We start from the raw sequence: 14715 nt of genomic DNA, 5'->3' as shown, positions 1-14715 counted from the left end.
AGCCCCAGCATTTCCATAGCTGGATATCCAGCCATGCCCCACTTTCTTTTTGTTCTGGTTGATCAGAGATGTGATGGAGCAGTGAGCCCCACTAGTGTCCAGTGGGAAGCCTGCTCCTGCACATCTCTGACCAACTAGAATGAATAGGAGGCAGCCTGTTAATTGGATATCCACCAACGGAAATGCTGGCTGGTGCAGTTCTCCTCCTCCTGGCTGGTGCAGTTCTGTAGTTTTAAGTTTTAAGTGCTTTTGTAGCATGGATTGAAATTAATGCTTTCTCTGAAATGTGATGATTGCATAATTAACTATGTGATTTCTGACTAGGCTGGGAATGTCAATAGAGGAATCTGTGAAGCTCACATCTGTACAAAGCAGTAATGAAGAGCCTTCCCTCTGTGGGTCTTCAGAATTGCCTGGTCCTTCAAGAGAGTCAGCGTTTGATGATCATGAGGAGAAAAGCAACCAGCTGCCACTATTGCCAGAGAGAGATTTTTGCCATTCCCTTTGCAACATGGAACATGTTCCCTCCAAGGATCTAATAGGAGAAGCAGAAGGCATTTTGATATCTGAAGAATCTGTTATTCAAGAGGAGATTGCTGAGGAGGTTGAGACAAGTATCTGTGAGTGTCAAGAGGAGAGCCATAAAGAGGCACATGTGAATTCCGAGCAACTAGTCAGCCCAGTTGGTACGAATGAAGAAACAGAAACTTTGCCACTTTCAGGGAACTCTGATGTAGTAAGTACATTGTGTGAAGTTGAAATTAAGGTGGAGGAGAGATTGGAACACCCCCAGGAAGAAATGTCAGTCATGACTGATCAGCTGGAAAACAGTTTATCACCTTCCCAGTCTGCTTCATCTGCAAACTCTCTAAGTAATATGGAAGAAAAGGATCTGGAATGTGCCAAAGAGCTAAGTCCTCATGGAAAATATTCCCCTGTCCTCAATGGTACCTTATTTACTGGTGGAAGTGTTGCTGTACATATGGAGCTGCAAAGTGACCCTGATGAACAGTCTTCTGAAAATGCTTGTATTTCTGAAAATTCATTTTCCTCTGAAAGTCCAGAGGAACCATGTGTCAGTATTGCATCTCCTGGAGGTGACACACAGTCAACTTCAGAGGAACCTTGCACACCAGTATCTCTGGAAACAGCATGCTCATCTGACATTTCTTGCACTGAAAACACGGAAGCTGATAGTCAACAAAAACCTATTGATGATCATCTAAATACATCTTTAATATCTGAAGTATCTCCCATGCCTGCCTCACCTGTAACCTCAGAAGCATCTCTCATGTCCAATTTGCCTCTGACTTCAGAGCCATCACCAGTTTCCAATTTACCTTTACCATCAGAAACCTCACCAATGTCTGATGTGCCCTTAACATCTGAAACCTCCTCAGTGTCTTCTGTCCTTCTAGCTTCTGAAACATCTCATTCAAATAGTCTGTTGTTACCTTTGGAAACATCTCCGCTTTCAGATTCGCCAATGAGTGAAAGATTTAGTCAGCAGAGAAAATCACCATGTTCATCTGAAGAATCCCTGTCACCACTGAAAGAAGAAGTGTCTACCATTGCTAATAATTCTCAAGAAGATGACCTTGCTTCACAACAGAAACAGATCCAAGGTGTACCTGAAGCCATGAAAGCTGTCACACCTGAGGCTTCAACAGTGGAAGAGTCCCAGTCTAGAAACATTACTAACCAACCATGTAGATCACATACCGAAATAGAAGAATCTTTCATTTCTTCTGTGGCAGAACACTCTTCTCCAGAAGTGATAAAAATTAGAAATCATGGTGCTCTACAAAGAACTGAAAAGAAAAGTACTGTCTCTCAGCTAGAAGTTTCTGTTCTAACAGAAACAGCAGGATGCAAAAATACTGAATCTCTTCCATCTAAATCACATGATAAAATATATACCTCATCCTCATCAGAAAAGTTGTTCTCGGAAGTGGGTAGAAGTAAGTCTCACAAACTTCAAGGGACTGCACAGAGTCGGTTTGAAAGTTCTTATTCAACAAAGTCATCAGAGCCTACAAAGTCACCTGAAGTAAGAGGTGAAAATAGGGACCTGGAGATTCCAAAGAGGAAGACTGCTGAACACCATGGTTTTGGGATCTGCAAAGAGAAGCGAGCGAGAATTGAAGATGACCAGGTACATCGTAATACATCAGCAAGTTCATCTGAGAGGGAGGCACCACCCAGAGAAGAGCCCAGAGTCCCACCTCTTAAGGTAAACTGATAGGGGAACATGTAATGAAACAAAATTGACAGATAAAGGTTTCTGTGGAGTATACTGGGATTTTAGGTAGGGTTTCCATACATCCCTGGACATCCCCGGAATACCGTGGTCGAATGTAGTGTCCAGGTGGAAATTAGCAAGATTTCCGGAAAATCTGAATGTGTGGCAAAAGCTCAACAACTCCCCCCACCCCCCAAAAAAATCTAAAAAACTTTTGTGTCTGGATTTTCACTTTTTGAAATACAGCAACCCTAATTTTAGGTAATTCAATAGAACAATTCCAGCTAGTGCACTCTTTCTTCTATAAGTTTATATTTAAAGCTGAAGATACAAAAATAAGTAACCAGCACATAGAGGAACAGGGATACTAGCAACATTTCAATGGTCTGGTACACTGTATGTAGATTGAGGTCCCTACACCCACCCACCTATACTATACTATACTATACTATACTATACTATACTATACTATAGTTGGACCTCTTGTTACATCAGTCTCCGTTTGTGTTTTTTCAGGATATGAATGCGGCAGGTGTTGCCGCACATGCATGCACAGAAGCATTCTGTGCCTCTCACACATGTGCAGAAGCACTCTATTGCACCATGCGCATGCGCAGAAGCTGCACTCTAGTTGCGGACTATTGGGGGTACGAATGGCACCCCGGAACGGATTGAGTTCATAACTAGAGGTACCACTGTACTGTACTGTACTGTACTGTATACTATACTATACTATAACAAATCTGTCAGTTTTGTGTTCAGCTTCATAGGTGTGTTTGGTCCCATTTTTGGTGGCTTTTTTAAAAACACTAAAAGTTTACATTTCCCCATAAATATGCATTCTTGTATGCATTTTCCCTGCAAAACACACATCTTTGTACCCATTTATTGGACCGAAACTTTATTAAAAAAATTGGAGAAGCAGATAGGCCCCAGTCATCTGGGATTTATACATACGGGTATGGCAAATTGGGCTGCTTCACTTTAAAATGTAGACAAAATTAAAATTTGTCCTCCATCCCTACAGTATTAAATGTATGTATGTATGTATGTATGTATGACAGTTCTTTTTTATTATTATTTCCTTTTAGATCCAGCTTTCCAAAATAGGCCCCCCTTTTATCATCAAGAGCCAGCCTGCTTCCAAACCAGAACCAAGGGCTTCTCCAAGCACATCAGCCAGCAGTGGCAGGAACACGGGGGCTCGAACCCTTGCAGATATCAAAGCAAGAGCCCAGCAAGCTAGAGCTCAGAGGGAGGCAGCTGCTGCAGCTGCAGTTGCAGCAGCAGCAAGCATTGTCTCTGGAGGTTTAGGGAGCCCCTGTGAAGGGGGGAAGACCAGGACATTGGCCCACATCAAGGAACAGACCAAGGCCAAACTGTTTGCAAAGCACCAAGCGAGAGCTCATATGCTTCAGAACAACAAAGAAGCCAAGTCTCAGCATGCCTCTAAGGAAGGTCCATCAGCCCTGGAGATCTCTGCTTCTTCTGAAACAAAGATTGAAGGTTCTACTGGTGTAATTATAGTTAATCCCAACTGCAGGTCTCCTAGCAACAAGTCTGTTCACCTTCGTGAAGCTCCTGCTGTACTGCAGCAGTCGCTTAACGCCCCTACTTTACCGGAAACTAGTACTGACATCTCTGTTCACAATTCTGATGAAAATATATCTGTTTCTCATTTGTGTGAGAAAATGCTTTCATCTACCTCTGCAGAAAGTAACAGTGTGTCAGTACTATATAATAAAAATTCAGTTCCCATGTCTGTGTGTAGCACTACTATGTCGGGAGCAATTAAGGAACTTCCCTTTGCAGGCTCTCTGGAAAAGTCCTCTGTTTCCATGTCTGTTGAAAGCACGGATGCAAAACCTTGCAATGTCAACATGCTGAAATCCATCCAGGGGGCTGACACTCCATGCATTGCCATCATGCCAAAATGCATTGAGAACCCCACTGCACCAACCACAGTAGACAGCACCATCTTGTCCAATTCCATAGATGAGAAACGGTTGCCAAGCAACAATGCAAACAGTGCCATTTCCAGCCAGTACACCAGTGTGCCAGCTTCCTCCATTGCAAGCAATTTGCCAAATCACCTGGTTGGCAGCTCTGTTCTGATTCCTCCTGTGGGGTCTACAAATAGATACTCTGATAAGATAGCCATAGCTGGATGTGGTGACCCTACTTCTTTGTCAAATAGCAATTCCGTTAGGGCAGCTTTACATTGCAGTGAGACACTTCCAGTAGTGGATTCTGTTGGCAGGACTTCCATTTCAGTGTTTGCCAGTAATATGATGACAGTAAGTTCTTACGAGAACCCCACCAAAATGAGTGCTGATGCCTTGGAGAGGAATTCTGGAGTGAGAAGCCGATTAGATCTATCTGGTAAATCTTCAGTGGGTTATGCACAGGCACCCATGAATAGATCTATACCTTGCAAAGTCATTGTTGACCATACAACAACAACAATGAACTCAAACTTGTCACTGGGTATTTCTGTTGAAAACTCAGAAAACAGCACAGATATGCAGAGCAGGCCTCTTAGGACAGAAACTGCCTCACAAAATATAGCATGTCCTCAAGTGTCTGTAATAAGCAGGCCAGAGCTGCTTACTAATGAAAATCTGGAGCACAGCACTGGCTTTAACACTGTTACAGGAAAGCAAGAGGGCAAACGTTTGCAAGCACCATGTACCAGTCTTCGAGAAGTGCCTCTCATGCCTCAAGATAAACGACTTGAAGCTGTTCCCCCCAGCCAAGGTTTTTCAGAACAGTTACGTGGTCCATTGGCTTTCAAAAGTGAATCAGACAATGTCTGTGCCAACCCATATAACCCTACTAGGAGAATCTGTTGGAATGATGAGGAGGCAATGAGCACTGACCAGTCTCTGGTCAGTCATTTTAATACAAATAAGCATAAAGAATATACCGAGCAAAACTGTTTAAAAAATGTCAAAACGGAGCCTTTGGGTTTTGCACATCTAAATGAGATGCATTCGAGGAATATTGTGACAAGCATCACCATGCCTGTTAAGTCAGAAGTGAATGAATCTGACAAATGTTTTCGGATGGACACGGAAGATTTTGCAAGGCCCGAAATGCCTCTCCAGGGTGCAGAAATAGCCACAAGTGCACAGCCAACACAAAACTCCAAGACATCTGTTACACATTCCATGGAAAACTCTTTGACAACAGAAACACTAAAAAGAGTTACAAGTGCTGGAAGCTCTAGCTGCCGTTTGTCTTCAGTGGAAGCCAACAATCCGCTGGTGACACAGTTATTGCAAGGCAACCTGCCACTGGAGAAAGTGTTGCCACAGCCCAGGTTAGGAGCCAAGCTAGAAATCAACAGGCTTCCCTTGCCTTTGCAAGCTACCTCAGTATGCAAATCGGTGACATCTGAGAGGAATGCAATTGAAAACACTTCCAATTCTCCAAATACAGATGGCAGAGGATTTACAGCAGCCACCATAGCCCCACTGCAAATCAGGAAGCGTGAGAACCACCCCAAAAAGAGGGTGGCTAGAACAGCGGGGGAGGTTAAGTGTGAGCCTGGGAAGCCATCGATGGATGCAGTGGGTCCCTGTGTCATCAATTCCAACATGAGCCAACTTGGGCACGGCCAGCTGTTTAAACAAGAGTGGTCCAGCAAGCATGCCATTCAAAGCAGAATCGCACATAGCCCAGAGATCAAGCAGCAGAAGAGGCCTCTGCCCTCATGCAGTTTCCAGCAGAACTTATTTAACATTGACAAAAATGGCAGCTTCCATGCAGAAGCAGGTACCTCACACAGGCAGCATTTCTACCAAATGCCAATGGCTGCAAGAGGCCCTGTTCCTACGACTGCTTTGATGCAGGCAACACTGAAGACCCCATCTGGCTGCAGCGCCTTTGCATTCAGCAGGCACCTAGAGCAGAAGGTTTTGGGAGAGGTCAACATGTCTGCAGCACCTCACCAACTGAGGCTGGCGAGTGTTTTTTCCCCTAACGTTCAAATTAAGGAAGGTGATGACATTTCTAGTGCCTCACAGACTCTGCAGAGTAAAGCATTAGTGCATCCTCCTCCCCCTCTGCCCCCACCTCCTCCCCCTCCACCACCCCCACCACCCCCTCCTCTTCCCAGTGCAGAAGCTCCGTCTGATCACAAACAACCGGCAGTTACCATGGAAACCACTAAAAGACTTAGTTGGCCTCAGCCGGCAAGCATCTGTAGCAATATAAAATCTGAACCCGTTTCTTTTGAGGAAGGTTTAAGCAGCAGCTGTGAGCTGGGCATGAAGCAAGCATCTTATGATCAGAGCGAAGTAAAAGAACAGTTGAAAGCCTTTGCGTTGAAAAATGCCGACTTCCCTTCCTATTTACTTTCTGAGCCGCAGAAGCCTTTTGCCCAATTAACTGCTCAGAAAATACAGACTCAGCAGCAGCAGCAGCAGCAGCTCTGCGGAAATTACCCTACAATACACTTTGGTAGCACAAGCTTCAAAAGGGCAGCATCTGCAATTGAAAAATCTATCGGAATTTTAGGAAGTAGTTCAAATACAGCCCCAAGCCTATCTATTCAGAACACTCAGATTCCGGTTCAGAAATTTGCTGACAGCAGCAGTGCAGATGAGCTGGAACTGAAATGCTCTTGCAGGCTGAAAGCCATGATAGTGTGCAAAGGCTGTGGAGCCTTCTGCCATGATGACTGCATAGGTCCTTCAAAATTGTGTGTAGCCTGTTTAGTGGTTCGGTAGGATCCAAAGTAGAGATGCAGTATCCCTGGTTCAGTGGGGAAGGCAAAGGCCAGAAAAGGAAGAACTGGAATATTTTAGGCCATTTTGTATCTGGATACAAAATGTTTCTGGGGAAGCTTTGTTGAGAAATGAGTTATACCTGCTTGCATGGCTCATCCTAGTGAGAATGACCCCTTGGAATAACGTGCACAAAAAAGTTAAAACATACCACACTTTCGTTAAAGTACTTTGATAAAGAAAAACAAAAGCATTTTCATTTCTATTTATACGCACAAAGTGCTGAACGTTATTTTTTCCCATGTATAAATGTAACATATTCTTCCAGTAAAAGAATTACGAGATCCACAATTCTCCAAATTTCTGTGCATGGAACAGTGCAAGAATACAAGAGAACACTAATCGACAAAGAAGAGACAATGAGCAGGAGGAATAATATTCTGCTATCACTAGCAGGCCATTAGAGCTACTGCAACTTGGCAGTTTTTGTAACAATTACATTCCTGAAGCCACATTTGCCAACCATGGTTGACTTAATACACAGCAAAAAAAGAGGGGGGGGGGGGAATGAGACACTTTGGTAATTTTGGTCCCTTTAGGCTGCTGTACTGAAGGAAATTTTAATTAAGCCAGGTATTGAGGGTTACCTGTAACAAATTGGAGTTTGCATGATTTTAGAAGTTTGGAAGTGGAGGGTTGGGTGGGCAGGGCAGAGAGAGAATTACTACAATGATTATAATATATTAATCCATTTATCTTCCCCAAACCTCATCTATCAATTTATCCTGAAGGGAGATACTCAACTTATATGCATATATGGATCATATTATGTAAGCATCAAGCATGTTCTGAGCAATATCATTTCAATAGCCTAAAACTAAATCTTCTTTGATTCTCTGTGTAGATCCAAAAGAAACAAAAATAATAATGTGTGGTTTACAGTCCTTTTAAATATGTTTACAGCTTGATATATTTTTAAATATTTTACTAAATTTACTTGTAATCACTTTTTTGTGTTAGAGAGTTCACACCACAAATATTTTGTAGGATGGCTAGAGGAATGAAGAGATTTTAAAGGGATACTGCATCTTTTAGCTCTCAGTATTGTATTTAGTAGTGGTTTATGTTGATAGTTATATTTGAGACATATTGGCCACCAAACTAGGGGAGAAGAGCTGAGGCAAATTCCTACTTCTCTTTATAAATAAGGAAAATATTTTAAAGGGATACAAATGTGGAGTTTGACAAGAGGAGATTACTGGTTATCTTGAAAATGGTTTTTCTTTCTTACCATGGAGAAATACGTCATTCGCACCCACACAGTATAAACTTACTGACCTAATGCCTTGCTGTCCATGCAAGAAAATTGACAATTCCTTTCTACTCCTCATGACAGATTTATAATGCAAGGTGCTACACTAAATTCTGCCCAGAACAAATATTTTAAAATTTGAAATAAATTTATGTTTTATTCCAAAGTATTAACTTAGTAAGGGAAATAAAACAAATATAAAATTAAGACATACTTTTCTGTTTTGCATGAGTTTAACTTTTGTTACTAAAGAATAAATTAAATTTTTCTGGCATATCTGCATGTTAGTGAGGTTCAGCTGTTTAGAAATTGTATTTATTTTCTTATTGGACCACATTTAACATGACATCTGCCACTCCCCTATTTTTATTTTTATTAAATAAACTGGAATAGGCAGGGCTTAACATTCCTTAAACCAGAAGTTATATGGTTTGACTAGATTCCTGTTTTGTTTTCCTAGCAAGACCAACAGATTGTCTTGACACTCTTCAATATGAAAGGAATAGATACAGTAATTGCCTTACCGGAAGTGGCAAAGTAATGGGATAGTGTAGCTCAAAAGCACTCATTTGTAAAAGATAAATAATATGCAGTTTCAGCACTTTCAGCTACCCTTGAAGAGATTTTGCCTCCAAAATGCCTATTTTAAAAGCATGTTTTTGTAATGTTCAAAATAGATGGCTAAATGGGGCCTTTGTTAAACATGCATGTGCTTGCATATTTAGTTAAAATTTAGAAGATTTTAACATTAGAATTGTGATATCCTAGTTAATTGCAGTGGATGAAATCCCAGTTCCAGTAAATTCTTAGGAGCAGTGGAGCAAAGGTTAAGTCCAGTTACTGTATCGTTTATCAAAATAACCATGGGCATCAGGTTTTAACTAGAATGTCTTCTACCTGTCCTAATGATTGGCAACTGTAAAGAAAGAAAGAAAATTTACTCTGAAAATATACACAGGAAATCTGGACACCATTCAGTGAAAGTTAAGCACTTAAAGCTACAACCCTATGCATTCTAACATGAGAGTAAACCCAACTTAATTCAATGATTACATCCAAGTAAGGAGACACGGGTCTCTTAGACTTACATGGAATTTGGACTACATCCTTTGTTAATCTATGCTGTGGCTAGCCTAATATTGAAAGGAGTTGTACTTTAAATTATAAATGTTGAAATAAGGACCAGGATGGACAAAACTGCAGCAGATGTCTTCATTAAAAACCTACAGTAGATGTTCCTTAATTATACAGAGGTCTGCTTTGGGAGCAGGAAAAGTGGCACATGTGTAAGGAGCTCTAAACCAGGCATCCCCAAACTGTGGCCCTCCAGATGTTTTGGCCTGCAACTCCCATGATCCCTAGCTAACAGGACCAGTGGTCAGGGATGATTGGGATTGTAGTCCAAAACATCTGGAGGGCCGAAGTTTGGGGGTGCCTGCTCTAAACCCTCCCCTGGTTCTGCTTCTTACCTTCCCATAGCCTCTGCTTCCAGGCTTACTTAATCAGAAATGCCTAGCTAGGAGAAAGGTGCTTCAGTGTGCTTGGGAGATGAGCTGGAAAGGGAAGTTTTAGCATTCCCCCCTACTGTGCCCCTTTGGCTGATAAAACACCTCTGCTTTCCGCACAACTGCAGTAAATCTGGCTCTGTACACACAGATTTGCTACTGTTGAATCTAGTTTGGCACAAAAGGCTAATGACAGAAAATTTTCTCCTCTCTTTGGGTCTGCATGGATGCATGTGTGAGGGTAGGATGGCTGTAGTTGGTTTACTTAGCATATGAGATAGTGTTCTTTAAAAAAAAGGCATGAGACAAAATGGTGCTAGACATTATTACATGTTTTTCAAAACTTCTCCCTAGTGGAGATTAAGCCACTATTCCCTGATGATCTACCTAGAACTCATTTGGCTTACTATTTAGAAACACCTGATGGTGGCAGTAGTGGTGTATAACATATATATTATCTAGAAGAAAACAAATATTCTGTTAACTTTTTGTTATTCTGGCCTTCCTTCTCATTTCTGCCCAAATTTCAATAGCGCTGGACTCTCCTGCTATCAGGCTGTTTGTGGCATGACGTTTGAAAGGTTTATGCATTGGATCTGAGATGGGACGAGACCATCAAAACTCACAACTCTGTGCATAAACGCTATGTTTGGGTATGCCTGCACCAGCACCTTTTGCCACATTTTATTTCAGATCGTCCCAGTTTTAACCTTCGTTCATTTCTTTTACGTATATGGATCCTTCCCCTCAAAATTATGGGCTCTTAAAGTAAAATAAAAAAAGAATACATGCAGCAATTCACACACTTCATTTTAAAACAATGAACAAAAACAAATGAGGTGCAGGTGGGAATGACAGGCTGTCCCTGAAATGTTGAGGTGGCATGAGACAAGGAATGGTATGTGAGAGTTGCCCAAGGTTAAGTAAATAAAGGAGTTCAGCTCATTTAATTAGATACTTAGAGCTGATCAAGATGTTGATGCAGCTACCTAGCTCCCCTGAAGTAACTGGCAGTGCTCTCACACTAGCCTCCTTGAGTATGCAGTGTAACGTCAGAGAAGAGACTCCTGGAAGACTGAACCTCCATCTTCATAATTAGAAGAGGGGGGGAATCAAGATGGATTTTCTCTCATTGCAGAGGGAGGACTAGAGATCTTCCTTGAGTCCTCACCCCAGATATAACACTGCTCCGCTGAGTAAATTGTTTGCATGAGGTTAGACGGCTTCATTAACATCTCCATCAACTCTACAAGTCATTTAGCAATTCATACCAGTGCTGCACTGAATGTTAAGTTTGCTGTTTTTATGAAAAAGTTGCTGTTTTGAGGTGAGGGGAGAATATATGTGGGGGGCAACCCTTATTGTCCAGTCTTCTGCATATATTTTAATTCCTGTTCAAAGCTATTGTTTCCCCATCTGCTGCTGCTTTGATCCTTTTTTGTACTTGAATGGACTTGGGTGATGCCAGCTAGTCAGAAATGTTACAGTATATACTAGAATATCATGGTGCCATGTAGGCAATCAGATTTGGCTACTGGATGATGGCACTGGGGGCAAAGACATTGTCCTCACATATCCAGGCCTCGAATTATTGCAGTTCAAAGAATCATAGAATTGTAGAGTTGGAATGAACCACACAAGTCATCTCGTCCAACACCCTGAAATGCAGGATATTATTTTTTTGCCTAAGGTGGGGCTCAAACCCATGAGCCTGAGATTAAGAGTCTCATGCTCTACCGACTGAGCTATCCAATAGTTTTACTCCTATCTAGCTCAAGTTACGCAAAGGGTGCATTTTGTGGGAGGAAATGATCACAAAATTTCCCATCCCATTTCAATGTGGCACTAGTTTACAGGGCAACTAACATATGTTAGCTATGAGCAACATGTTCACATCTTTAAATATCTGTGTAAGTGCACCTGCATACCCAATCCAGTTTGGGTCCTGAAGCACATGTCTATGGCCATTCAGGCACACATTTATGTCACTCATACATTACAGTGGGTGAAAAGGCACTTGCCACATAAAATGTTGAGATTCTAACTTTCACTTGAAGAACCCAGGAAGAGAAGCCCTAACCAGGAATAAACTGAGACATGAAATGGGATAGGGCACTGAGTGTGTTAACTCCTCTTGCTGTTTTCCACGACTGCAAAAATGAACTTGTGCAGAAGTATCATGTATTAACCATTATGGGGAATGAAGTTTATAGAGTTTTTTTTGGTAAATACCCACAAAAATTTTTCACCTTCATTTCAGCACTTTTTGAAGGACAGAATCTTCCTCCTTGTGTTCTTCTGTGTACTCTCATATATTTTACACATATCCCAGAAATCTGTACGTAATTTTGGGGCTTTTGCTGTGTGCATTTTGTGTTCCTACAAAGAGTTTTCTAAATCGAAATACCCTTGTCCTGTTATGGACATAATGTAAAGATTTGGTAAAGTAGGCACTCCCCAATTTTGCATTCCATTTACCTGCTATGGTGTAGTGCATGAAATTAATCTGGGGGGGGAGGTTGAGCCATAAAGCAAATATGTATTTCCTCTATTATAAATCTCCCTCTAAAAGTGGTATGTGTTGTCAGGGTGAGTTACTGAATTCTATTTCAGGACCATGGAATTTCTTGCTCAGTTTCTTCTAAACTGGTGCATATGGTGCTTTATAATGCAGTTTCTAAAGTGAAATTACCTTATGCTGCAGCCCTTATAAACACGCGCACAATTTCAGAGAAGTTGTTATAGTCTCTGGTTTTGCATAGTATGATGAAGGCCCAGGATCAACACTCAAGACAGCTAAAAAATGGCACCTAATGGGATCATCTTAGCTCACGTATGTGAGGCCATGTTAGACACTGAATGACTCTGTGTGACAGCTTCAGTTCTCTACAACACTGGGGGAAAGGCCAGCAACACTTTTTTCAGTGGATTATCATGGACCTGTGTAGCTAAATGTTTCTGAATCTAAGTGGGAAATCCTGTTGTCTTCGGTCATCATGCTTCGTCATTGTAAAACCAACAAAATAGTATTTTTTGTCTAATTTAAAGGAGCTGCTTCTTTTATAGCACATATTTCGCTTTGTACTATATTTGATAGTTAAAAAATAATTTAGCCTGTAGAATACTTTGTTGTATTTGTACTGTTCATGAATGTTACAAGAAAAGTGCTTTACTTTGCTGCCATAATTCTCTTGTACTGCTGTAAAATTTATTCGTTCCTGCTTTAAAAAAACCTAAATCAATTGCCATTTTTGGTACCGGGTTTTGTATATGTTATTATTATTTTTTTAATTTTGTCAGTATTTGGAATGTTTACATCTCTTTGACACTAGCCATTCAATGCCTTTTTTAGGGTAGTATTTCTCCTGCCCATGATAACAGCAATGTGAAATCAACCCATATCTGTCTTGCATGAAGAACATACATTGTGTGTGTGATAGGAAACCCCTACCATGCATAGATATTTTTCATCTGCATAAAGAAAAATAAAACCTCCTTTCAGTCCTCTACCAAAGAAAAAGAAAACTATTCCTATAGGACAAGTTCTTCAAATTCTCAGAAGGGGGAGCAGTTGATTTCAATGGCATTGCTATAGTTTACTTGTTATGCTTGCTTTATTACCTGACTAAATGTGACTGAGTGGGGGGGAAAGTTTTAACTTTTTCTTTTTGTTTTTAAGAGGCAGTGTTTGGTTTAGAATTCAGGGATCATGCTCTCTCATCAATGGTGCTGTTTGTCTTTCTTTTTAAAAAAGAAAACCATTTGTTGCATACAAAAGTAAGCAAATGAAAATATTTGTTTTGTCTACATTATTGCTCTTTACCCTTCCAGTCCCCTGAAAATAACAATTTGGGCTTCAGTACTGAAATATTCTAAAGAAAATAAAAACAAAAATAATCATGGTTTGTTTGTTTTCTTTCCCTTGCCTTTATATAGTGTGCTATATGAAAACAAGCTATTCATTGTATATGAGGAAGATAGAAACCACAAAAAGGGGGAAATATGCACATTTTCGAACTGGTAATCATCTGCATCTATGTTGTACAAACAGTTTTTCTCCTGTTCTCAAAAATAGCCCCAAATTAACTTGTGCTGTAAAATGACAGCACACGAAATGGATCTACGTACCTATAATAAGCTACAGAAATAAACAAAATGAATTGAAATGTGAAGTCATGTCACATCCACATAGATTTAAGGTCAGCTAGATATATGCTGAAGGGACGCGGGTGACGCTGTGGGTTAAACCACAGAGTCTAGGGCTTCCTGAACCGAAGGTCGGTGGTTCAAATCCCCGTGACAGGGTGAGCTCCCATTGCTCGGTCCCTGCTCCTGCCCACCTAGCAGTTTGAAAGCACGTCAAAGTGCAAGTAGATAAATAGGTACCGCTCTGGCTTCCGTGCGCTGCTCTGGTTCACCAGAAGCGGCTTAGTCATGCTGGCCACATGACCCGGAAGCTGTACGCCAGCTCCCTCGGCGAGTAAAGCGAGATGAGCGCCGCAACCCCAGAGTTGTCCACAACTGAACCTAATGGTCAGGGGTCCCCTTACCTTTAGATATACAGTCATACCTCAGTTTAAGTATGCTTCGGTTTGAGTACTTTCAGTTTAAGTACTCCGCGGACCTGTCTGGAACGGATTAATCCATTTTCCATTACTTTCAATGGGAAAGTTTGCTTCAGGTTAAGTACGGACTTCCAGAACCAATTAAACTCATACTTCGGGTTAAGTACGCTTCAGTTTAAGTACTCCGTGGACCGTCTGGAAGGATTAATCCACTTTCCATTACTTTCAATGGGAAAGTTCACTTCAGGTTAAGTACAGACGTCCGGAACCAATTGTGTACTTAAACCGAGGTACCACTGTATGCTGAAGAATATATTGGAGAACATCCAGTGAAATAACACCAGTCTCTCTCTCTCTCTCT

At 41.2% G+C, this 14715-nt stretch overlaps 1 protein-coding gene across 1 annotated transcript in view; it reads left to right on the top strand.

Moving 5' to 3' along the window:
• Positions 1-13950, top strand: part of ASXL3 (ASXL transcriptional regulator 3) — a 99897-nt gene extending 85947 nt beyond the window's left edge. The window contains exons 11-12 of the mRNA XM_035125483.2: positions 325-2233; positions 3334-13950. Of these exons, the coding sequence (XP_034981374.2) occupies positions 325-2233; positions 3334-6975 (5551 nt within the window). The 3' untranslated portion in view covers positions 6976-13950. The remainder of the gene's footprint in view (positions 1-324; positions 2234-3333) is intronic.
• The last annotated feature ends 765 nt before the right edge of the window (positions 13951-14715 follow it).

This window comes from Zootoca vivipara, chromosome 8 (genome assembly GCF_963506605.1).
Source record: "Zootoca vivipara chromosome 8, rZooViv1.1, whole genome shotgun sequence".
In the NCBI taxonomy this organism is placed as follows: Eukaryota; Metazoa; Chordata; class Lepidosauria; order Squamata; family Lacertidae; genus Zootoca; species Zootoca vivipara.
Note: the sequence above shows the minus strand (reverse complement) of the source record. Positions and strands in the feature narration are given on the sequence as shown.